At 45.6% G+C, this 25,258-nt stretch overlaps 1 protein-coding gene across 1 annotated transcript in view; it reads right to left on the bottom strand.

The window, feature by feature from the left end:
• Positions 1 to 23,123, bottom strand: part of LOC130296290 (guanine nucleotide-binding protein G(s) subunit alpha-like) — a 37,667-nt gene extending 14,544 nt beyond the window's left edge. Inside the window, exon 1 of the mRNA XM_056547681.1 lies at positions 21,750 to 23,123. Coding sequence (XP_056403656.1) covers positions 21,750 to 21,888 — 139 coding nt within the window. The 5' untranslated portion in view covers positions 21,889 to 23,123. The remainder of the gene's footprint in view (positions 1 to 21,749) is intronic.
• Between the last annotated feature and the right edge of the window lie 2,135 nt (positions 23,124 to 25,258).

Raw genomic sequence — 25,258 nt, 5'->3', positions numbered from 1 at the left:
GTGGGTATAGTTTTTTTTTATTTAATTTTCTTCTTTTTAAACTGTAGTAATATCCCTTTAAATAGAGGTGTAATGGGCAATCACAGAGCCTGTTCTGGTGATTGGAGCAGCTCCCCTACTGAACAGTTATAATGCATACTGTGAACAGGTGAAGTAGGAATCTTGAAATAACTCCTTTAAAAAGGTCCAACAAAGCGGAGCTACCAAGTACATCAGAAATTCACAATAAGCCTAAGGCAATTAAAAGATAGTGGAGAAAAATTTGTGCTTGCAACGTCTTTTTCTCCGGCTATCTTCCGGCAGACTAATGGCCGCAATAACAGACGTCAGAGAACCCATTTAAGTGAATGGGATCGTCTGTGCCTGTTATGCCTCCCGTTGGGGTTCCGTCACACTAACGGCCGTTCAAGGCTCAAAAGGCAATTGGTGGCGGAGCCCAGTAGCAGTGTGAAAATAGACTAAGAAAAATTTAGATAGGAAACCAAAAGTATCTTCTTCCTAAAAAGACAGACATAAAACCCAAAAAATAATTTGTCCTCCAGACAAATTTAAAGGCATCTTCTACTACTCTACAAATCTGGAGAACATCTGTCCCCGCTTGTCTTTATACAGAGTCAAAGAAAAGTTTAAAAACTAAAAATTTTTTTTAAATTACACCTCATCCATGGTCGCTAGATGGTTTGTCAATTCTGTCAAAACTGAAAAATTATCCATTTAAGGCAATTTTTATGTCTGGTATCTTACATTACAGCAAACAAATGCCGCTCCAATAAAGGAATTACGTACAACCAAATCAGAAGCCTCATTGATCTCTGGCAAGACACATGTACAACGTACAGGACATCACTACATAGCAAGGTGGGAAACAATAGAGTGTAAGGGGGGGGGGGGGGAGGGAGTTGCAGTTGTTAGCAAATCATTTTTTTATTTTTTTACAAAAACAGCTATAAAATCCCTTCAAGATTTCATTCACATCTTGTATTCTACATTTGTCCCTATGCACAGTGGCGAGATGTCACCTCATTACAGGATCCGAGGACACAAGAATAAGGCAAAGTGCTAAGCAGTAGTTTTCCTTCAGATGATGTACAATGCATGAAATCGGATGCACGGACCGGATGAGCAGGTTGTGCAGCCCTAGTATATCATGCTGGACATCACCCTGCAGACTAGCAATATCCTGAAGGTAAGAAGCAAACCCTTTTACACACAAAGATTCCTCTGTGGGCTAAAGGTGGTCAGAGGCCAGAGCTAGATAAATGGCAGGAGCCAGTAAGACAATGCATGTAATAAATACAAAAAAAACACAAAAAAAAAAAATGGCTCCTGGAGTGGTCTAACTGGCTCCTTAAGTCTCCAGTTACAGTGGGGCAAAAAGGTATTTAGTCAGCCACCAATCGTGCAAGTTCTCCCACTTAAAAAGATGAGAGGCCTGGAATTTTCATCATAGGTATACCTCAACTATGAGAGACAGAATGAGAAAAAAAAAACCCATAAAATCACATTGTCTGATTTTTAAAGAATTTGCTAATTATGGGTGAAAATAAGTATTTGGTCAATAACAAAAAGTTCATCTCAATACTTTGTTATATACCCTTTGTTGGAAATGACAGAGGTCAAACGTTTTCTGTAAATCTACACAAGGTTTTCACACACTGTTGCTGGTATTTTGGTCCATTCCTCCATGCAGAGCTCCTCTAGAGCAGTGATGTATTGGGGCTGTCGCTGGGTAACACGAACTTTCAACTCCCTCCAAAAGTTTTCTATGGGGTTGAGATCTGGAGACTGGCTAGGCCACTTCAAGACCTTGAAATGCTTCTTACAAAGCCACTCCTTCATTGCCCGGGCATTGTGTTTGGAATCATTGTCATGCTGAAAGACCCAGCCACGTTTCATCTTCAATGCCCTTGCTGATGGAAGGAGGTTTTCACTCAAAATCTCACAATACATGGCCCCATTCATTCTTTCCTTTACATGGATCAGTCGTCCTGGTCCCTTTGCTGAAAAACAGCCCCAAAGCATGATGCTTCACAGTAGGTATGGTGTTCTTTGGATGCAGCTCAGCATTTTCTCCTCCAAACACGACGAGTTGAGTTTTTACAAAAAAAAAAAACTTTCTACTTTGGTGTCATCTGACCATATGACATTCTCTCTTCTGGATCATCCAAATGCTGTCTAGTAAACCTCAGACGGGCCCAGACACGTACTGGCGTAAGCAGGAGGACAAGTCTGGCACTGCATGATTTGAGTCCCTGGCGGAGTAGTGTGTTACTGATGGTATTCTTTGTTACTTTGGTCCCAGCTCTCTGCAGGTCATTCACTAGGTCCCCCCCGTGTGGTTTATGGATTTTTGGTCACCGTTCTTGTGATAATTTTGACACCACGGGGTAAGATCTTGCATGGAGCCCCAGATCGAGGGAGATTATCAGTGGTCTTGTATGTCTTCCATTTTCTAATAAATTGCTCCCACCAAGCTACTTGCCTATTACAGATTCATTCTTCCCAGCCGGATGCAGGCGTACAATTTTGTTTCTGGTGTACTTCGACAGTTCTTTGGTCTTGGCCATAGTGGAGTTTGGAGTGTGACTGTTTGAGGTTGTGGACAGGTGTCTTTTATACTGATAAGTTCATACAGGTGCCATTAATACAGGTAACAAGTGGAGGACAGATGAGACTCTTAAAGAAGAAGTTACAGGTCTGTGAGAGCCAGAAATCCTGCTTGTTTGTAGGTGACCAAATACTAATTTTCCACCATAATTTGCAAATAAATTCTTTAAAAATCAGACAATGTGATTTTATGGATTTTTGTTTATGGATTTTGTTTGGTCACATCTCTGCCTTCTGAAATATCCCAAGGATCAGGCTTTGAAGCCAACCCCTCTCTTCCGACATTTGACATTTAAGGAGAGTTGGAAATCTAGGCCAAAAGAACAGAACTTTTTGGGAACAGATCCAAATACGGTTACCTTCAGGGTTAAATCTCAAGGCACACGTGTTATCTATGAAAAAACTGGCCAACCATAATATATTATTAAAGGTAATAAAGCACTACAGATAAGAAATATTTAGGTTCAGGGGTGTGGAAATGTTATAAAAAACTACTTGTCCACGGGACTAAAATGGAGCAAAATCTACTTGTCCCTCATGACGATCCACTTGTCCAGACAATTTTCGCTTTTAAGCTCTAATTTTTTCCTCCTCGCCCTATAATAGCCATTACTACCTACTATAAGGATATCTTTACATTTTTCAATAACATATTCTCTGAACAAAAAAAAAAAAAAAAAAACATTATATATATATATATATATATATATATATATTTTTTTTTTTTTAAGGGAAGTGAAATTGAAATAGTAAAAGATAATTTAGCAGATTTGGTGGTTTTCTTTTCTGCGCCATTTACCTTGTGGTTGAGGTGACATGTTAGTTTTATACTTTAGGCGCCTGATTACAGCGATATCAGATTTGCATAGTTTACGTCATGTTTTACTAATTCTGAACTTTTTCAAATTTTTTCAATTGCCATTTTTTTAACCCCTGTAGCTTTATTTTTTTTCCGCATACCAGGCTGTATGAGGGCTCATGTTTTGCGCCATAATCAGTTTTTTGTATCGGTACCATCTTGGTATTGATCTGACTTTTTAATCGCTTTTTTACTTTTTTTTCTGGGATATAAAAATTGCAAATCTGTGGTTTGGTATTTTTTTACATTTGCCGTACGGGATACATAATGTTATATTTTAATAGGTTGTACAATTACGCACGAAGCGATACCAAATATGTTTATTTTTATTATGTTTACATGTTTTTATATAGGAAAAGGGGGGGATTTTAACTTTTAACATGGAAGGGGTTAATGCAGCGGTCTTCAAACTGTGGCCCTCCAGATGTTGCAAAACTACAACTCCCAGCATGCCCGGACAGCCAACGGCTGTCCTGGCATGCTGGGAATTGTAGTTTTGTAACATCTGGAGGGGCACAGTTTGAAGACCACTAGGTTAATGTGTCTTTCAAACTTTTATTAAAACTTTTTTTTTTTTTTTTTTTTTTTTTTACACTTTATTACACTTATAGGAGGAATCATTAGATTCCTCAGACAGATGAATAGATTCTATTGAACTCTATTAATCTGTGTGCTCTGTGATCCATTGATAGAGCCTGGTCCAGCCAGGATCTATCAATGACAGAGCCGGACAGCAGGGAACAGAGGTAAGTCCTCCGGCTACCTCCATAGTGGATCGCCCCCCTGCGATCGCGCTGCGGGGGGGGTAGATCCACCCCACTAGCCCACCAGGGAGCATTCACATCTCCCTTTAGACGCCGCTGTCAGCTTTGATAGCGGCGATCTAAAGGGTTAATAGCCACCCGCTGCGATCGCCGCATGCTGGCTATTAGCGGCGGCCCCCGGCTACTGAGAACAGCCGGGGGCTGCAGAGTATGGACCGAGCACGAGTCCGGAGCCCGCTCCATACATACTGCAGAGCACCGCAAGCATCTCCCCGTGCAGATGTGCGGGGAGTGAAGGCAGAGGACGCAGGTCTGCACGGGGAGAAATAAGCCACGCCCCCTCATCTCCCCCCGCACGTCTGCAGAGCAGGGGAGAGAAGACAAATACACAGCTTCTCATGTCCCCTGCTGTGCTTCGGAGGACACAGGCTGCAGAGTATGGAGCGCGCAGGAGTCGGCAGCCCGCTCCATACAGACTGCAGATCGCCGCCGCACTTGTCAGGTCCGGCTAAGGGCCGGACAAATTCACCTGCCCGGCGCCCAAAACTGCTAGTCCCGGGCGTCGGGCGATAGAAATTCCACATCCCTGAGGTTGTAGTATGATCTGGGCTCTTTTGGGATGACAAAACAGAAGTACTGAAAAAGCGGAGATTCCTATTCTGCTGTAGACAATACAGTGGATATACACATTAAATTACACCCAAAGATCAATCATTTTGGTTTAACTAGTTCATCTTTATAAACTAAACTAAAGTGTATGGACACCTTAAAGGGGTACCCAAAGGATAGGGGATAAGATGCCTGATCGCGGAAGTCCCGCCGCTGGGGACCCCCGGGATCATGCACGCGGCACCCCGTTTGTAATCAGTCCCCGGAGCGTGTTCGCTCCGGGTCTGATTATGGTCGACCGCAGGGCCGGCGGTGTGCGACGTCACGCCTCTGCCCCCGTGTGACATCACGCTCCGCCCCTCAATGCATATAGCATAGCTATCACGCTACATAGCTATAGCTATCACGCCCCCTCCTGTAGGCTTGCATTGAGGGGCGAAGCGTGACGTCACACGGGGGCGGAGGAGTGACGTCACACACCGCCGGCCCTGCGGTCGACCATATTCAGACCCGGAGCGAACACGCTCCGGGGACTGATTACAAACGGGGTGCCGCGTGCATGATCCCGGAAGTCCCCAGCGGCGGGACTCCCGCGATCAGGCATCTTATCCCCCATCTTTTGGATAGGGGATAAGATGTGTAAGCACCGGAGTACCCCTTTAAAAGGTAGGGTCACGCGTGCCATATTTTGCTGCTGTGTGTTAAGCTACCCATTGACTTCATTGGGTAGAAAAATACACAGCAGCAAATACAGCACGTGTGACCCTATCCTAAAGTGGTATTCCGAGTCACTTATCCTCTATCCAAAGACAAGGAGACAATCAACTGAGCGGCCAGTCGCGCATTCGCGACTTAAAGGTCCGTTCAAAACAAAAGTATTGTAACTTGAAATACTCCATCGAAGAGGTATTCCAAATTAACTTAAAGGGGTACTCTGGTGAAAAACTTTTTTTTTTTTTTTAAATCAACTGGTGCCAGAAAGTTAAACAGATTTGTAAATTACTTCTATTAAAAAATTAATCCTTCCTGAACTTATTAGCTGCTGAATACTACAGTGGAAATTATTTTCCGTTTGAAACACAGAGCTGTCTGCTGACATCATGAGCACAGTGCTCTCTGCTGACATCTCTGTCCATTTTAGGAACTGTCCAGAGTAAAAGGAAATCCCCATAGCAAACATATGCTGTTCTGGGCAGTTCCTAAAATGGACAGAGATGTCAGCAGAGAGCACTGTGCTCATGATGTCAGCAGACAGCTCTGTGTTTCAAAAAGAAAAGAATTTCCGCTGTAGTATTCAGCAGCTAATAAGTACAAGAAGGATTAAGATTTTTTAATAGAAGTCATTTACAAATCTGTTTAACTTTTTGGCTAGAGTTGATTTAAATATTTTTTTTCCCCCTGGAGTACCCCTTTAAGACCTAACTAAAGGGTGCTGCCTGTGTTAAATGACAAACCTGAATATACTCTACTCTCTGGTCAGCCCTGGTACCACAGATGATGTACTGTCCCAACTCTGCTGCTGATATTTTGAACACCCTGCGGCCTCAGCAACTGGCCTTGGTGAGTTCAGGACATCATTAAACCCAGGACTGCACGTCATGGGAGGACATAAGGCATCAGGGTGTGCTGGAGTGCTGACGCTAGACTAGTGAGATAAGTATACTCGTTATCATACACAGGTTAGAACCCTTTATTAGGTTTTTTTTTGTTAAATTTGGAACACTAGTTAAAAAAGGGGTACTCCAGTGGAAATTATTATTATTATTTTTTTTAAATCAACTGGTGCCAAAAAGTTAAAACAGATTTGTAAATTACTTCTATTAAAAAAAAATCTTAATCCTTCCTGTACTTATTAGCTGCTGAATACTACAGAGGAAATTATTTTCTTTTTGGAACACCGAGCTGTCTGCTGACATCACAAGCACAGTGCTCTCTGCTGACACCTCTGTCCATAGCAGCATATGTTTGCTATGGGGATTTTCTCCTACTCTAGACAGTTCTTGAAATGGACAGAGATGTCAGCAGAGAGCACTGTGCTCGTGATGTCAGCAGAGAGCTCTGTGTTCCAAAAAGAAAAGAATTTCCTCTGTAGTATTCAGCAGCTAATAAGTACTTGAAGGAGTAAGATTTTTTAATATAAGTAATTTACAAATCTGTTTAACTTTCTGGCACCGGAGTACCCCTTTTAGGATCGGGATGCAGGGCGTATGCATACGCCCTGCGTCCCCAAGTGGTTAAAGACTCAGGGTGTACCTGTACGTACTGGTCCAGTATAACGGGTTTAAACCTCTCTCACCGGCTGAGAACAGGTTAAACCCCCTGGGGCCCGGTTGCTACGGGAAGCCAGGACCCACGTCGAATGCCAGGCATGGCCTACGGGGCGGATGACCAGCATTAACCTTTTAGATGCCATGATCAAAGTTGATTGCGGCATCTAAAGCGAAAGTAAATGAATCCCGGCAGCTCAGCGGAGATGATCGGGACAAAATCACAATGTCCCAATCAGCTTACAGGATGACAGGAGGGTCCTCACCTGCCTCTCCGTCGTCCAATCGGCGATCTATTGCTCCATGCCTGCGCAGCAGGCTAGAGCGGCAGAGTGCCGTTTACACTGATCAATTCTGTGCAATGGCATAACAGTGTATGAAATCAGAAGATTGCATGTTGTACAAAAAGTTCATTAACCTCTTCCCTATTAAAAGTTTAAATCACCCCCCTTTTCCCATTTTTTAAATAAAATAATGTAATAAAGAATAAAAATAATCATATGTGGTACCACCGCGTGCGTAAATGTCCAAACTATTAAAATATAACGTTAGCTTAACCGCACGGTCGATGACGTACACGTAAAAAAAATACCAAAGTCCAAAATTGTACATTTTTGGTCCCTTCATATACCATAAATTAATAAAAAGCGATCAAAAAGTCCCATCAAAACAAAAATGGCACTGATAAAAACTACAGACGACGGCGCAAAAATATGAGCCCTCATACCGGCCCGTACACGGAAAAATGTTAAAGTTATAGGGGTCAGAAGATGACAATTATAAACATACTAATTTTGGTAAATATGTATTTTTTTTTTTTTTAAGTATAAAAAAATAAAATAAAACCTATATAAATTGGGTATCCTTGTAACCGTATGGACCTACAGAATAAAGATAAGGTGTCATTTTTACCGAAAAGTGCACTGCATAGAAACGGGAGCCCCCAAAATTTACAAAATTTCACTCCACAAATAATGTTTTCTTGGTTTCGCCGCAGGTTATATTATAAAATAAGTGATGGAATTACAAAGTACAATTGGTGACGCAAAAAACAAGCCCTTATATGGGTCTGTAGGTGCAAAATTTAAAGTGTTATGATTTTTAGAAGGGAAGGAGGAAAAAACGAAAATGCAAAAACAAAAATTTGCTGAGTCCCTAAGGGGTTAAAAGGGCCTGTTTAAAAAAATGTATGGTTTACATGCTTAAAAGGGGTCCTCCACTGCTCAGCGTTTGAAACAAACTGTTCGGAATGCTGGAGCCGGGAGCTTGTGACATCATAGCCCCGCCCCCTCATGTCGTCACACCCACTCACTCAATGCAAGTCTTTGGGAGGGCGCCTGACGGCTGTCAAGCCTCCTCCCATAGACTTGCATTGAGGGGCAGGACGTGACTATGAGGGGGCGGGGCTGTTACATCACGAGCTCCCGGCGCCGGCTCCAGCATTCCGAACAGTTTGTTCCAAACGCTGAGCAGTGGAGTACCCCTTAAAAAGGAGAAGTATCATGCTGAAAAACATCCCCTATTCAAAAGGATAGGGGATTAGTTTTAGATCCCAGGGTCCGAGCGATGGGACCACGGCTCATCCAGGGAACAGAGCATCACAACCCCCCACAGGAAGCGGCAGCCGATACCTCCCCTCCCTCCTCCATATATATCTCCATGGCAGAGCCAGAGATAGCCAAACAGCTTGCCCATAGAGATATATGGAGGGGGCGTGTTGGCCGCTGCTTCGTGCAGGGGTCGGCTCTCCCCACTTTGGGTAGGTGATACGTTTTTCAGCACGTTATATCTCCTTATAATAACCTCTTCACAACAAGGTCACGGGAAACATTTTAGCATTAAAATGAAGTGAATTTTTTTTTTTTTTTTTTTTTACTCCTCCAATGCACCATAAAAAATATATAATATAAAAATATATATTCTAGATACCTTGTTCTATGCATTGACTTCAACGGGACAAATAGCAACAATAAGAACCAGGAATGAGGAAAAGAAACACAGTTTAGGCCCTTGCGCAAATATATTTGTTTGCAGTTTCCTATTGTTTAACAGTTTATGACACTGCGGTCTATAATGGCAAACCCTTGTGTGAGTTCCAAACACAAGATATCCAACAGTTTGGGATTTTTGGTGACCGTTGTGTCATGGTGGCATCATGGTACATGCAACATTGTGACCACACTGACAATCATTAGATGTCAAGTCTCGCTGCAATATAGTGATCATGTCACGACTCAGTGTTCGCCAATATTCCAAGTACCTCACATCCCATTTACATAAACTGGGGACAACGTGAAAGCTCCTCTACTATGGTGGGAAAAACACAGAACACCAAAATGTAGTGTTGTCCTGATGCTGTACTCCAGTGTCCCCCAAACTTTAGCTTTGAAGCTGTTGCAAAACGACATTTTCTAGCATGCTGGGAGTTGTAGTACTGTAACAGGCTGAGAGCCACAGGTTGGGCAACACTGGCTTATATCCATCTTTATCTATAGATCCAGCTGCTTATGTACACCATTCTAGCACCATAGTACAGTGCCCCCAATTCAGAGTGATCCTATTTGCAGTGAATGCTATAATAGTTGGTGCTGCTGTTTACACAGAAAGCTTCTGGGGTCTGTTTTACCTGAGTTTTTAGTATACAGCAGTTTCTCTAAGAAAACTACGAGCACTCGCAACTCAAAGGCAAACACGCACATTATACAGTATGTATCCCAAGGCTATACAGACATCAAACCACTGTATACAACTGAAGCGTCAAAACTGCTGACAGATTGCCTTTAAAAGGGGTACACCACTGGGCAATATGGAACTACATGTTCCGAACGCTGTTTTCGCGCTGCGGGGGTCGGCCTCGCCCCCTTGTGACATCTTGGTCACGCCCCCTCAATGCAAGTCTATGGGAGGGGGCGTGACAGGCGTCACGCCCCCTCCCATAGACTTGCATTGAGGGGGGCTTGGCCATGACATCACGAGGGGGCGTTGCCGATCCCCGCATTGTGAAAAGCAGTGTTCGGAACATTTTGTTCCACGCTGACCAGTGGAGTAACCATTTAAGGGTAGGGTCACATGCAGCATATATACTCCGTATTTCATGCTGCAGGAAATCCACCAGGCAGTGAGAAATCCACGGCAAATTCTGCTATGAGCAGACACACAGGCCTTTCCCACCGTATTACTGTGTGCATAGTAAGGTTTGGAGGCAGGTCAACGTGCCGCTTAAGCCCACCTCATAACCTCACTACGCACACAGGCCTATGACAGGGAAAGCCCTGTGGGGAAGACTAAAACTGTACGAGAGGAAAAATAATAATAATAATAATAATAATAATAATAATAATTTAGTGATTTTCCCACAGCGACCAATCACAGCTCAGCTAACGAGCTGAGGTAAAGTGAAAGCTGAGCTGTGATTGGTTGCTGTGGGATATTCACTCCATTTTTCTCTCACACAGTTTGATAGATCTGGGCCTGTGTGTTTGCTCATAGTGCCTATGCAGCAATTTTTTGGCCATGATATTTGCCTTAGTTTCACGTAAATCACAATTTTTCCCCTCACATTGTGTGACTATCCCCAAAAGGTGCCCATATTAAGAATAATATTAGAAAAAGAGATGAACAGGATGGATTGTGTAATACATCTAAATTCTCAGCATATCTAAACTCATTACCATATATACAGGTAAATGGAAAAAATAGGAAATGGTAACTAACTTATTAAGAATGGGTCATTTCCTAACCTAATAGGGGTGGACTAGATACTGGTGAGTCTTTACTTGTAGGCCACAAAACAACATGTTTTTGTTTTTAAACACACACATATAGGAAACACCCTAAAAAGTAATGCCCCAGCACAATATCCCAAGACACAATGGCTATTTTCCTCCCATGGGATTTGAGCATCAAGGTGATCTGGTTCTACATTTCCCAGGACGTAGATTTGAAGTGATCCCCTATTCACAGGACAGGAGATAACTATGTGATCGGTGGGGGTCTGACCACTGGGACTCTCACCGACCACAAAAATGTCAGAAGTCAGTTGTTCACTGAGTGAATAGAACAGGAATGGCTCGGCCACCACTCTGTTTACTCTCTCTAAAACTTGTGATCATACAATGCATTCAGTAAGTCTTCAGACCCTTTCACTTCAAATTTTGTTATGTTGTATCATTGTGCGAAAATAAATAAATTTAATACCCCATTATGAAAATGCGAAAACTGAATTTTAGAAGTTTTTGCAAAAAAATAAAATAAAATAAAATGATACACAGTACAGACCAAAAGTTTGGACACAACTCAAAGAGTTTTCTTTATTTTCATGACTATGAATATTGTAAATTCACACTGAAGGCATCAAAACTATGAATTAACTCATGTGGAATTATATACATAACAAAAAAGTGTGAAACAACTGAAAATATGTCATATTCTAGGTGGAAAGTGTCCCCAAGTGCAGTCACAAAAACCATCAAGAGCTACAAAGAAACTGGCTCACATGCGGAGCGCCCCAGGAAAGATAGACCAAGAGTCACCTCTGCTGCGGAGGATAAGTTCATCCGAGTCACCAGTCTCAGAAATCGCAGGTTAACAGCAGCTCAGATTAGAGATCAGGTGAATGCCGCACAGAGTTCTAGAGCAGACACATCTCTAGAACAACTGTGTGAATCAGGCCTTCATGGTAGAATATCTGCTAGGAAACCACTGCTAAGGACAGGCAACAAGCAGAAGAGACTTGTTTGGGCTAAAGAACACAAGGAATGGACAATAGACCAGTGGAAATCTGTGCTTTGTCTGATGAGTCCAAATTTGAGATCTTTGGTTCCAACCACCGTGTCTTTGTGCGATGCAGAAAAGGTGAACGGATGGACTCTACATGCCTGGTTCACACTGTGACGCATGGAGGAGGAGGTGTGATGGTGCTTTGCTGGTGACACTGTTGGGGATTTATTAAAAATTGAAGGCATACTGAACCAGCATGGCTACCACAGCATCTTGCAGCGGCTGCTATTCCATCCGGTTTGCATTTAGTTGGACCATCATTTATTTTTCAGCAGGACAATGACCCCAAACACCTCCAGGCTGTGTAAGGGCTATTTGACCAAGAAGGAAAGTGATGGGGTGCTGCGCCAGATGACCTGGTCTCCACAGTCACCGGACCTGAACCCAATGAAGGCAAAAGGGCCAACAAGTGCTAAGCATCTCTGGGAACGCCTTCAAGACTGTTGGAAGACCATTTCAGGTGACTACCTCTTGAAGTTCATCAAGAGAATGCCAAGAGTGTGACATATTTTCAGTTGTTTCACACTTTTTTGTTATGTATATAATTCCACATGTGTTAATTCATAGTTTTGATGCCTTCATTGTGAATCTACAATTTTCATAGTCATGAAAATAAAGAAAACTCTGTGTGTGTGTGTGTGTATGTGTGTATTATATATATATATATATACACACACACACATACACACATATATACACACACACACACACACATATATTAATTAGGGATTGACCGATTATTGGTTTGGCCGATATTATCGGCCGATATTCACGATTTTGGACGTTATCGGCATCAGCAATTACCTTGCCGACAATCCCATAATGCCCCGCCCCCACCACCGCACCGCCCCGGCAGCTGCCCCAATGCCTCCCCCATTAGAGATGAGCGAACTTACAGTAAATTCGATTCGTCACAAACTTCTCAGCTCGGCGGTTGCTGACTTTTCCTGCATAAATTAGTTCAGCTTTCCGGTGCTCCGACGGGCTGGAAAAAGGTGGATACAGTCCATGGAAAGAGTCTCCTAGGACTGTATCCACCTTTTCCAGCCCACGGGAGCACCTGAAAGCTGAACTAATTTATGCAGGAAAAGTCATCAACTGCCGAGCCGAGAAGTTCATGACGAATCGAATTTACTGTAAGTTCGCTCATCTCTATCCCCCATCCCCAGTTTTATAATTATCTGTTCCCGGGGTCCACGCTATTTCTAGCTCCTGCGCCGTCCTGTGTTACACTGTGTGCTGCACAGAGCAATCAATGACGAGTGACATCCTCAACGCGTCGTCACCGTCATTGCGCACAGTGACAGCTCAGGAGGATGGCGCAGGAGACAGAAGTATCGGGCCTAAAAAACACATATCGGTCGATCCCTAATATATATATATGTGGTGTGAAATTGCCGATAACTAAGTTATTGGCTATCGGCCTGAAAGGTCACAGATTATCGTCGAAAGAAAAAAAAAATCAATATCGGTCGATCCCTAGTCTATATAAAAAGGTATCACAGCTGACAATACTTCAGAGCAAAAACCAAGCTATGAGGCGGAAAGAACTGCCTCCAGAGCTCAGAGACAGGATTGTGTGGAGAGACAGGTTTTGTGAAGGGAACAAAAAAGAATAAATAAATAAAAAAAACATTTTTTCCTTGTACTGATAGCTCTCAAAAGCACAGTGGCCTCAATTCTTAAATGGAAAATGTTTAGAACAACCAGGAGCTGGCCAACCTACCAAACCAAATAATTGGAGAAGGACCTCGGCAATAGAGGTGACCAAGAACCCAATGGTCATTCTGGCTGAGCTCCAAAGATCCTCTATGCAGATGGGAAAAATTTCAGACAGGTCAATTATCACCGCAGATTTTAAAGGGGTATTCCAGGCAAAACCTTATATATATATATATATATATATATATATATATATATATATATATATATCCATATATATATATATATATATATATATATATATATATATATATATATATATATATATATATATATATATATATCTCTCCATATATATATATCCATATATATATATATATCTATATCCATATATATCCATATATATATCTCTCTATCTATCTCAACTGGCTCCGGAAAGTTAAACAGATTTGTAAATGACTTCTACGTGAGTCATCAGAGAGCAGTTAGACAGAAAACAAAAACTCAACTTCAGAAGCTAATAACTATTGGAAGGATTAAGATTTTTTATAAAAGTAATTTACAAATCTGTTTACCTTTCTGGAGCCAGTTGATATATAAAAAAAAAGTTTTGGCCTGGAATACCCCTTTAAGCTTCATGTCCAGAGGAAACCAAGCTCTGCTCTTCACCTGTCCAATACCATCCCTACAGTGAAGCATGGTGGGGTCAGCATCATGCTGCAGGGGTGTTTGGTCAGGGATGAGGAAAAGCTGAATGGAGCAAAGAACAGAGATTCTTAATAAAAACCTGATGCAGACCTGGGCTGAAGGGTCACCTAACAAAACAATGGAGGAGATTTATCAAACCTGTGTAGAGGAAGAGTGGTGTAGTTACCCATAGCAACCAAACCGATTAATTCTTTAATTTTTAAAAGGAAAACTGTCAGCTTTCTCCCCCCACACTAACCAGTGGTACTGGCTGGTAGTGCGGGGGACGCTGATCAGTTTGATCCTTACGGTGCCCGGATCCGCCGCGCCGTTCGGCCGGGCTAACTGGCACTGTAACTTCAGTGCTGCCGACCACAGCGCATCAGTATTCCTCCCTGCCCTGTAATGGAGAGGGGAGGAATATTGAGGAGCTGGGCGGCGCTGCGGCACTGAAGTCAGAGTGCCAGTTAGCGCCTCATTTTAATATACAGGGGGCGGTAAGCATGAAACTGATCAGCGTCCAGTTGATCAGCTGACAGTTTTCCTTTAATAAGGCCTCTAAAAATGAAAGAAGCGACCTTATTGGTTTAAATAGGCACCACTCGTCCTCTACTCAGGTTTTGATAAATCCCCCCCCCCCCCCCCCCCAATGACCCTAAGCACACAGCCAAGACAACGCCGGAGCGGCTTAGGGACAACTCTGTGAATGTGGCCCAGCCAGAGCCATGACATTTCTGGAGAGACTTGGAAATATCTTCCACCAATGGTTCCCATCCAACCGGATCTGCAATGAGGAGGAACGGCAGAAAATCCCCAAATACAGGTGCAAACCTTGTAGCCTTATCCCCAAGGAGACCGGAGGCTGTAATCACTGCCAAACGAGCTCCTGAGTAAAGGGTCTGAATACTTATAAAATACTAATTATGCAATATTTCAGTTTTTCCTTTCCAATAAATTAGCAAAGATTTCTCACATTCTGTTTTCACTGTTGTCATTATCGTGTATTAGGTGCCGAATATTTATTTTAGGACAAGGCCTCAATATAATAAAAACTATAATGGTCTGAAGACTTTGAGGGCATCCATAAGGAGCGAGTACAGCGGTGGCCGAGCATATATTCAGCTGCTCCACTCACATGGGGGGCAACAAAGTACCGTTTTCGTGATCAGTGGGTAACCCAAACAGTCAGACCCCCACCAATCAGCTGGTTATCACCTAACATTTAATCTTGGGAGAACCCCTGTAAAATCAATCAGTATAGCTGATAAATGGAGGTTTTGTGGTCAGACCCCCACCGATCAGATACTTTTCCTGATCCCGAGAAAATATATAACATTAAATCTTAAAGGGGTACTCTTCTAAAAAAAATATATAATTTTTTTTTTTTAAATGAACCGGTTCAAGAAAATTAAACAGATTTGTAAATTATTTCTATCTAAAAATCTTAATCCTTCCAGTACTTATCAGCTGCTGTATACTACAGAGGAAGTTCTTTTCTTTTTTCATTTCCTTTCTGTCTGACCACAGTGCTCACTGCTGACACCTCTGTCCATTTTAGGAACTGTCCAGAGCAGGAGAAAAACCCCATAGCAAACCTCTCCTGCTCTGGACAGTTCCTGAAATGGACAGAGGAGTCAGCAGAGAGCACTGTGGTCAGACAGAAAGGAAATTCAAGAAGAAAATAACTTTCTGTGCAATTATTCAGAAGCTGATAAGTACTGGAAGGATTAAGATTTTTAAATAGAAGTCATTTACAAATCTGTTTAACTTTCTGGCACCAGTTGATTTAAAAAAAAAAATGTTTTCCGGAGGAGTACCCCTTTAAGATAACCGCTTTAAAAGCAACATCAATCACAAATGCTTTTCCAATGTTAATACAAAAAACACCAATGGATAATAATTAGCAGAAATCCAAAAACTCAAGAACCTGCACCAAATTTCCAAATGCAATGACTACCTAGACCAGTGTTTCCCAACCAGGGTGCCTCCAGCTGTTGCAAGACTACAACTCCCAGCATGCCCGGACAGCCTTTGGCTGTCCGGGCATGCTGGGAGTTGTAGTCTTGCAACAGCTGGAGGAACTCTGGTTGGGAAACACTGGTCTAGACCAGTGTTCCAGCATGCCTACACAGCCTTCAGCAAAACCTAGTGAAAGCCACAGGTTTGGGGATATTGGTTAAGACCAGTGGCCTCCAGCTGTTGCAAAATTACAACTCCCATCATGCCTGGGCAGTAGTTTCATGATGGACAGGACAATGACAAATCACCACAAAACACAAGACAAGACTTTTACCAGTGAGGGTATAATCACACGGCAGAATTGGTCCCTTGACCCAGTTTGCCAATAGTGTTGAATACTTAGGGCGGTGTTTCCCCAACCGGTGTGCCTCCAGCTGTTGCAAAACTACAACTCCCAGTACGCCCGGACAGCCAAAGGCTGTCTGGATATGCTGGGAGTTGTAATTTTGCAACAGCTGGGGGCACACTGCCTGGGAAACACCGACTTGGGGTCATGCCTAATGGGTACCCCAGTACTTTGGACATACCCCTCCCATCACCGATGGGGACTTGGTCATTCACAATTGAGGTCTATAAGATAAAGAGCTAACTTTGAGGCCATATATATATATATATATATATATATATATATATATAGCCTCAAAGTACCTTATATAGATTATAAAGGAGCACTCTATACCACGAGCTGAATGCCATAGATAAGGGGTGAATCCAGAGGAAAGACCCCAGATATCAGACTGATGTACTATGAAGGCGAAACACAGGACACACAGCTACATCTATCAGACTGAATAACTTAGAGACGCCAACATGGCTTTTAGAACAGCAAATCACACAAGTTCCCAATGACAAAGCAAATGTTGGGCCATGGGAGGCGACTGGTTAAAGAATACCGAAGTACAGTACAGTAGTAGGTAAGTTACTGTAACCCTATAAGGAGCATGTTATATCAGCAACTAATGTGTACTGCTGCCTCCTTTCTTCCCATAGGACAATGTTCTTCACTCTGTAAATCTCCAGCTGTTTGTACAACTACAACTCCCAGCATGCCCGGACAGCATGGGACAGTAGTCTCCAATGTTCTTTAGAACCTGTAGATCTCCAGCTTTTTGGCTTTTTATAAATCAACTGGTGCCAGAAAGTTAAACAGATTTGTAAATGACTTCTATTTAAAAATTGTAATCCTTCCATTACTTACTGTATGCTTAAGAGGAAGTTCTTTTCTTTTTTAATTCCCTTTCTGTCTGACCACAGTGCTCTCTGCTGACACCTCTGTCCATGTCAGGAACTGTCCAGAGTAGGAGCAAATCCCCATAGCAAACCTCTACTGCTCTGGACAGGTACTGACATGGACAGAGATGTCAGCAGAGAGCACTGTGGTCAGGCAGAAAAGAAATTCAAATAGAAAAGAACTTCCTGTAGAACATACAGCAGCTGATAAGTACTGGAAGGATTAAGATTTTTAAATAGAAGTAATTTAAAAATCTGTTTAACTTGCTGGCACCAGTTAAATAAATAAAAAAAAAAATTTCCACCGGAGTACCCCTAAAACTACAACTCTCAGCATGATGAAAGTTGCGTTTTTTGCAACAGAACTAAAATACCCAGCATGCTTTTGGAACCGTTTGGAGAGCTACAGATGGAGAAGACTGGTTTAGGTAGTCAATGCATTGAGAAGTTTGATCTGCGTTCTGGTAGGTCAGTGTTTCCCAACCAGCATGCCTCCAGTTGTTGCAAAACTACAACTCCCAGTATACCCGGACAGCCTTTGGCTGTCCGGGCATGCTGGGAGTTGTAGTTTTGCAACACTCGGAGGGACCCTGGTTGGGAAACACTGTGCTAGGGCCTAAATCGCCCAAACTGCAGCCCACCTGGCGGGTAACAACCATAGATAAGGAGGCATATGGTTATAGACAGTAAGATCTGTGCTCGGAAGAATATTCTGCGTGGGTAATCTCCAGGCTGTGGACTACCCAGTAGTGTAAAAAGACACCACCAGCGCCTCTCCATGCTAGGAGTTGTAGTTTTGAAACGCCCGGGGATCCACTTGTCTACACAGTCAATGTATTGAAAAAAACGTGAGCCCGCTCGGGAGGACAGGGAGGGCCAAACTCCCAACTGGTGGCAGAGCTACAACAACGCTGATCTTCAATCTTTTCAACACAGATCAGGCTATGTTCACACTGACGGCTCCGACAGTGTGAACCCCGTTATTTTAGGCTGGTTTCACACTACAAAATTATGCAGTTTTCAAGATCTGTACGAAGTTCCGTCTGATAATCAGCTGTAAAGCAGCAGTTACAAAATCCTATATGGCCGTTAGAAAATCCCATTTTAGTCTATGGGATTTTTCTAATAGCCATTTTAACCAGTTATAGCCCGTTATTTTGTGACGGAAGATAGTAACGGGAGAAATAGTGCATGCACCGTCTTTTTCTCAGTTTTTCTCTCTCCAAAAATAATGGCTGCTATTGAATACAATGGGGTCGATCGGGACCCGTTATATGCCGGTATGCTCTGGCAAAAAAATAAAATAAAAAATATAAATAAATATATATATTATATATATATATATTTATTTATATTTTATTTATTTATTTATTTTTTTGCCGGAGCATACCGGCAAATAAAGGGTCCCGATCGACCCCATTGTATTCAATAGCAGCCATTATTTTTGGAGAGAGAAAAACTGAGAAAAAGACGGTGCATGCACTATTTCTCCCGTTACTATCTTCCGTCACAAAATAACGGGCTATAACTGGTTAAAATGGCTATTAGAAAAATCCCATAGACTAAAATGGGATTTTCTAACGGCCATATAGGATTTTGTAACTGCTGCTTTACAGCTGATTATCAGACGGAACTTCGTACAGATCTTTAAAACGGCGTAATTTTGTAGTGTGAAACCAGCCTAAAATAACGGGGTTCACACTGTCGGAGCCGTCAGTGTGAACATAGCCTGATCTGTGTTCAAAAGATTGTTCTGTTAAGACATAATACCCAGATTGTAACTCTCCAGCGGTTCAAAACTGACAATATCTAGAATATCCAAAAAAATGTAAGCAAAACTACAACTCCCAGCATGCCCAGACAGCCGGGCATGCAGGGAATTGTAGTTTTGCAACAGCTGGAGGCACCCTGGTTGGGAAACACTGCATTAGTCCAGTGCATTTAGAAATGTAATCTTCGCTCAGAAGAACGTTCTGCTAAGACATAATACCTACACAAAACTACAACTCCCAGCATGCCCAGACAGCAGAAGGCTGGGAGTCAATGCATGTAAAGATTTGATCTGCCCAAAGAACGTTCTACTAGGGCATAACACCTGCAGTGGTTACAAAACTACAACTCCCATTTGCTGCATTTAGAAACCTGATCCAAATGTACAAGAATGGTCTCCTAGTGCGTAATCCCCAACCTGCGTCTTGCAAAACTACAAGTACGAGCATGCTGGGAGTTGTAGTTTTACAACCATTAGGTAGTCTGTGGATTTAAGAATTCGACAGGGAGTAAATCAACATCATGCGGCCCTCCAGCTGGCACAAAACTACAACTCCCAGCACGCCTGGAATGCCAATGGCTATCCGGGCATGTTGGGAGTTGTAGTTCTTCCAAACACATGGAGGTCCAGTTTGGAGACCACTGTATTAGAGCCCAATCACCAACCTGCAGCACTTTACTGGATGCAAGACTACAACTCTCAGCATGTTGGGAGCTGTAGTTTTAAATCCCACTAGGTCATCCATGCATTTAGAAGAACATTCTGCTAGGGTAGAGTTTACCAACCAGTGTGCCTCCAGCTGTTGGAAGACAAGCAGTTTTTCAATAGCTGGAGGCACACTGATTGGGAAACACATGGTTTAGGGAGTAAATCTAGAGATCATAACCTACATGGTAACTCCCAGCTGTGCGAGGATGCTGGGAGCTGTAGTTTTACAACCACCGAGTAGTCAATGCATTTACAAATCGATCTTCGCTTAGAAGTACGATCTGCTACAGCGTCAACCCCAACCTGCAGCTTTATAGCAGTCGTAGTTTTAAAGCCACTAGGTAGTCATTGCATTAAATAGAAATCTATGGCAGTGTTTTTCAAACTGTGATATTCCAGCTGTTGCAAAACTACAACTCCCAGTATGCACGGACAGCCAAAGGCTGTCCGGGCATACTGGGAGTTGTAGTTTTGCAATAGCTGGAGATGCTCTATAGCTGACCCATAATTCCCAGCATGCCTTTAGCTGTGGGCTTGCTGGGAGTTGTAGTTTTGTAATAACTGGAGATGCACTACACCGCACTAGGGGATGCTCTATAGCTGACCCATAATTCCCAGCATGCCTTTAGCTGTGTGGGCATGCTGGGAGTTGTAGTTTTGCAATAGCTGGAGATGCACTGCACTAGGGGATGCTCTAAAGCTTACCCATAATTCCCAGCATGCCTTTAGCTGTGGGCTTGCTGGGAGTTGTAGTTTAGCTGGAGATGCACTACACTGCACTAGGGAATGCTCTATAGCTGCCCCATAATTCCCAGCATGCCTTTAGCTGTGGGCTTGCTGGGAGTTGTAGTCTTGTAATAGCTGGAGATGCACTGCACTAGGGGATGCTCTATAGCTGACCTATAATTCCCAGCATGCCTTTAGCTGTGGGCTTGCTGGGAGTTGTAGTCCTGTAATAGCTGGAGATGCACTGCACTAGGGGATGCTCTATAGCTGCCCCATAATTCCCAGCATGCCTTTAGCTGTGTGGGCTTGCTGGGAGTTGTAGTCTTGTAATAGCTGGAGACACACTACACCGCACTAGGGGATGCTCTATAGCTGACCTATAATTCCCAGCATGCCTTTAGCTGTGGGCTTGCTGGGAGTTGTAGTTTTGTAATAGCTGGAGATGCACCGCACTAGGGGATGCTCTATAGCTGACCTATAATTCCCAGCATGCCTTTAGCTGTGTGGGCTTGCTGGGAGTTGTAGTCTTGTAATAGCTGGAGACACACTACACCGCACTAGGGGATGCTCTATAGCTGACCTATAATTCCCAGCATGCCTTTAGCTGTGGGCTTGCTGGGAGTTGTAGTTTTGTAATAGCTGGAGATGCACCGCACTAGGGGATGCTCTATAGCTGACCCATTATTCCCAGCATGCCTTTAGCTGTGTGGGCTTGCTGGGAGTTGTAGTCTTGTAATAGCTGGAGATGCACTGCACTAGGGGATGCTCTATAGCTGACCTATAATTCCCAGCATGCCTTTAGCTGTGTGGGCTTGCTGGGAGTTGTAGTCTTGTAATAGCTGGAGATGCACTGCACTAGGGGATGCTCTATAGCTGACCTATAATTCCCAGCATGCCTTTAACTGTGGGCTTGCTGGGAGTTGTAGTCTTGTAATAGCTGGAGATGCTCTATAGCTGACCCATTATTCCCAGCATGCCTTTAGCTGTGGGCTTGCTGGGAGTTGTAGTTCTGCAGTTGTGACCCACGTCCCAGCAGTCCGGGGCCCCACCCTGCCTCTCACCCAGCAGCAGCAGCCTGTGCGTGGCCCGGTACACCTGCTTGTCCTTCTGCAGCTGCTTGTCGATCTTCTTGTTGGCCTCCCGCTGCGCCTTCTCCTCATTGCGCTGGTCCTCCGTCTTACTGTTCCCCAGACAGCCCATCCTCCTCCTCGGCTCCCCGGCAGGGCCTCCTCGCACAGCTCACCGAGCGCTCCGCCCGTCACTGACCGCTCACTGCCACCCGGCCTATGCGCTCAGGAAAACCCGCTCGGGACGGAGGAGGCAAAACAAACAACTAGGCCGCGGCCCTCCCCGTCCCCCCCCTCCGGGCACGCGATAAAAATCTCCCCCTCCCCGATAAAACAACGCGACAAAAACCGCACAGCTCAACCGGCAGCGGCCTCCCCCCTTACTGACCCCCACCCCCCGGTGATAGTAACGGAGGCCCGACTAATCCGCCCGGGGGGTGTCAGTCATGGCCGCCCGGGGGTCACACGCCCCCAAATTCACCATTTGCAAAGGGGGCCCCCTAATAGTGGCGAGAAGAAGGGGGGGATGTCAGGGTGCCGCCTCCCCCTCTCGCCAGCTTCTTCCTGTCTTAAAATGGTGGCCCGGTATCTCCACTCGGTGTCTGATCAAACGGTACGGTGGGAGGAGAGGGGGGCAAGACACACCGGGGGGAGCACCCCGATATTGATCAGCGGATAGGGAAGAGGAGGGGGGCAGCCCGCAATGTCACCGGTAGGGGGCGCGGCCAGGTAATGGCAAACGGGGGGGAAGGGAATAGTTTGGCACTGAATGGGTTAATCAATTCTGCCGGACGGGGACCCCCAAACCGAGGAGCCCCGGTACTAAGCCTCCAGGCCCGGTGATCATCAGAGAGGAGGCAGGGGGGGTCAGCGGTGCCGGTGGTGTGCTTGGCTTCTCCGGGTCACGGTGCACACCACCAACCCCCCTCTAGAATCAGCTCCTGTAGAGTAATCCAGCAAGACGAGGGGGGGTGTACGATGGTATAATCCTGATTATTGGGGGGCCTCCGGGAAGGATTTCCGATGTGGTGCAGGACCCCCCTTTTGCTTGCTTTTGTGGATGGACTTGTCCTCCTCCCCCCCCGGCTGGTGTCCCTGGAGGCGGGGGGGATGTTGGGGTGCCCCGGTGGTGGAGGAAGGAAGGAGGGGGTACCGCGGCGGCTGCTGCTCCTTGCAGTATTTTGCTCTTATTTCTCACGGCTTGGAAATGAGGGCTGAGACACGGGGTGGGGCAAAGCGCACACTGCACTCTGGGAAACCGCTGCGATTCACATGATGAGGAGACGTCAGGGCCTGAGCTCCGCCGGGCGCCCTCTTCAAACCGCGACCGGTGTGTGAGACGGCGGAGGGAACCGGCAACACTGACACCCCCAGCCTGGAGAGCTGCACCCCTATATACTGACACCCCCAGCCTGGAGAGCTGCACCCCTATACACTGACACCCCCAGCCTGGAGAGCTGCACCCCTATACACTGATACCCCCAGCCTGGAGAGCTGCACCCCTATACACTGATACCCCCAGCCTGGAGAGCTGCACCCCTATATACTGACACCCCCAGCCTGGAGAGCTGCACCCCTATATACTGATACCCCCAGCCTGGAGAGCTGCACCCCTATACACTGACACCCCCAGCCTGGAGAGCTGCACCCCTATATACTGATACCCCCAGCCTGGAGAGCTGCACCCCTATATACTGACACCCCCAGCCTGGAGAGCTGCACCCCTATACACTGACACCCCCAGCCTGGAGAGCTGCACCCCTATACACTGATACCCCCAGCCTGGAGAGCTGCACCCCTATACACTGACACCCCCAGCCTGGAGAGCTGCACCCCTATACACTGACACCCCCAGCCTGGAGAGCTGCACCCCTATACACTGATACCCCCAGCCTGGAGAGCTGCACCCCTATATACTGACACCCCCAGCCTGGAGAGCTGCACCCCTATACACTGACACCCCCATACACTGACACCCCCAGCCTGGAGAGCTGCACCCCTATATACTGACACCCCCAGCCTGGAGAGCTGCACCCCTATACACTGACACCCCCATACACTGACACCCCCAGCCTGGAGAGCTGCACCCCTATACACTGACACCCCCAGCCTGGAGAGCTGCACCCCTATACACTGACACCCCCATACACTGACACCCCCAGCCTGGAGAGCTGCACCCCTATACACTGACACCCCCAGCCTGGAGAGCTGCACCCCTATACACTGACACCCCCAGCCTGGAGAGCTGCACCCCTATACACTGACACCACCAGCCTGGAGAGCTGCACCCCTATACACTGATACCCCCAGCCTGGAGAGCTGCACCCCTATACACTGATACCCCCAGCCTGGAGAGCTGCACCCCTATACACTGACACCCCCAGCCTGGAGAGCTGCACCCCTATATACTGACACCCCCAGCCTGGAGAGCTGCACCCCTATACACTGACACCCCCAGCCTGGAGAGCTGCACCCCTATACACTGACACCACCAGCCTGGAGAGCTGCACCCCTATACACTGACACCCCCAGCCTGGAGAGCTGCACCCCTATATACTGACACCCCCAGCCTGGAGAGCTGCACCCCTATATACTGATACCCCCAGCCTGGAGAGCTGCACCCCTATACACTGACACCCCCAGCCTGGAGAGCTGCACCCCTATATACTGATACCCCCAGCCTGGAGAGCTGCACCCCTATACACTGATCCCCCCAGCCTGGAGAGCTGCACCCCTATACACTGATACCCCCAGCCTGGAGAGCTGCACCCCTATACACTGATACCCCCAGCCTGGAGAGCTGCCCCCCATACACTGACACCCCCAGCCTGGAGAGCTGCACCCCTATACACTGATACCCCCAGCCTGGAGAGCTGCCCCCCATACACTGACACCCCCAGCCTGGAGAGCTGCACCCCTATACACTGACACCCCCAGCCTGGAGAGCTGCACCCCTATACACTGACACCCCCAGCCTGGAGAGCTGCACCCCTATACACTGACACCCCCAGCCTGGAGAGCTGCACCCCTATACACTGACACCCCCAGCCTGGAGAGCTGCACCCCTATACACTGACGCCCCCAGCCTGGAGAGCTGCCCCCCCATACACTGACACCCCCAGCCTGGAGAGCTGCACCCCTATACACTGACACCCCCAGCCTGGAGAGCTGCACCCCTATACACTGATACCCCCAGCCTGGAGAGCTGCACCCCTATATACTGATACCCCCAGCCTGGAGAGCTGCACCCCTATATACTGACACCCCCAGCCTGGAGAGCTGCACCCCATACACTGACACCCCCAGCCTGGAGAGCTGCACCCCTATACACTGACACCCCCAGCCTGGAGAGCTGCACCCCTATACACTGACACCCCCAGCCTGGAGAGCTGCACCCCTATATACTGACACCCCCAGCCTGGAGAGCTGCACCCCATACACTGATACCCCCAGCCTGGAGAGCTGCACCCCTATACACTGATACCCCCAGCCTGGAGAGCTGC

This window comes from Hyla sarda, chromosome 12, assembly GCF_029499605.1.
Source record: "Hyla sarda isolate aHylSar1 chromosome 12, aHylSar1.hap1, whole genome shotgun sequence".
In the NCBI taxonomy this organism is placed as follows: domain Eukaryota; kingdom Metazoa; phylum Chordata; class Amphibia; order Anura; family Hylidae; genus Hyla; species Hyla sarda.
This window is presented reverse-complemented; position numbering and strand designations above follow the sequence as displayed.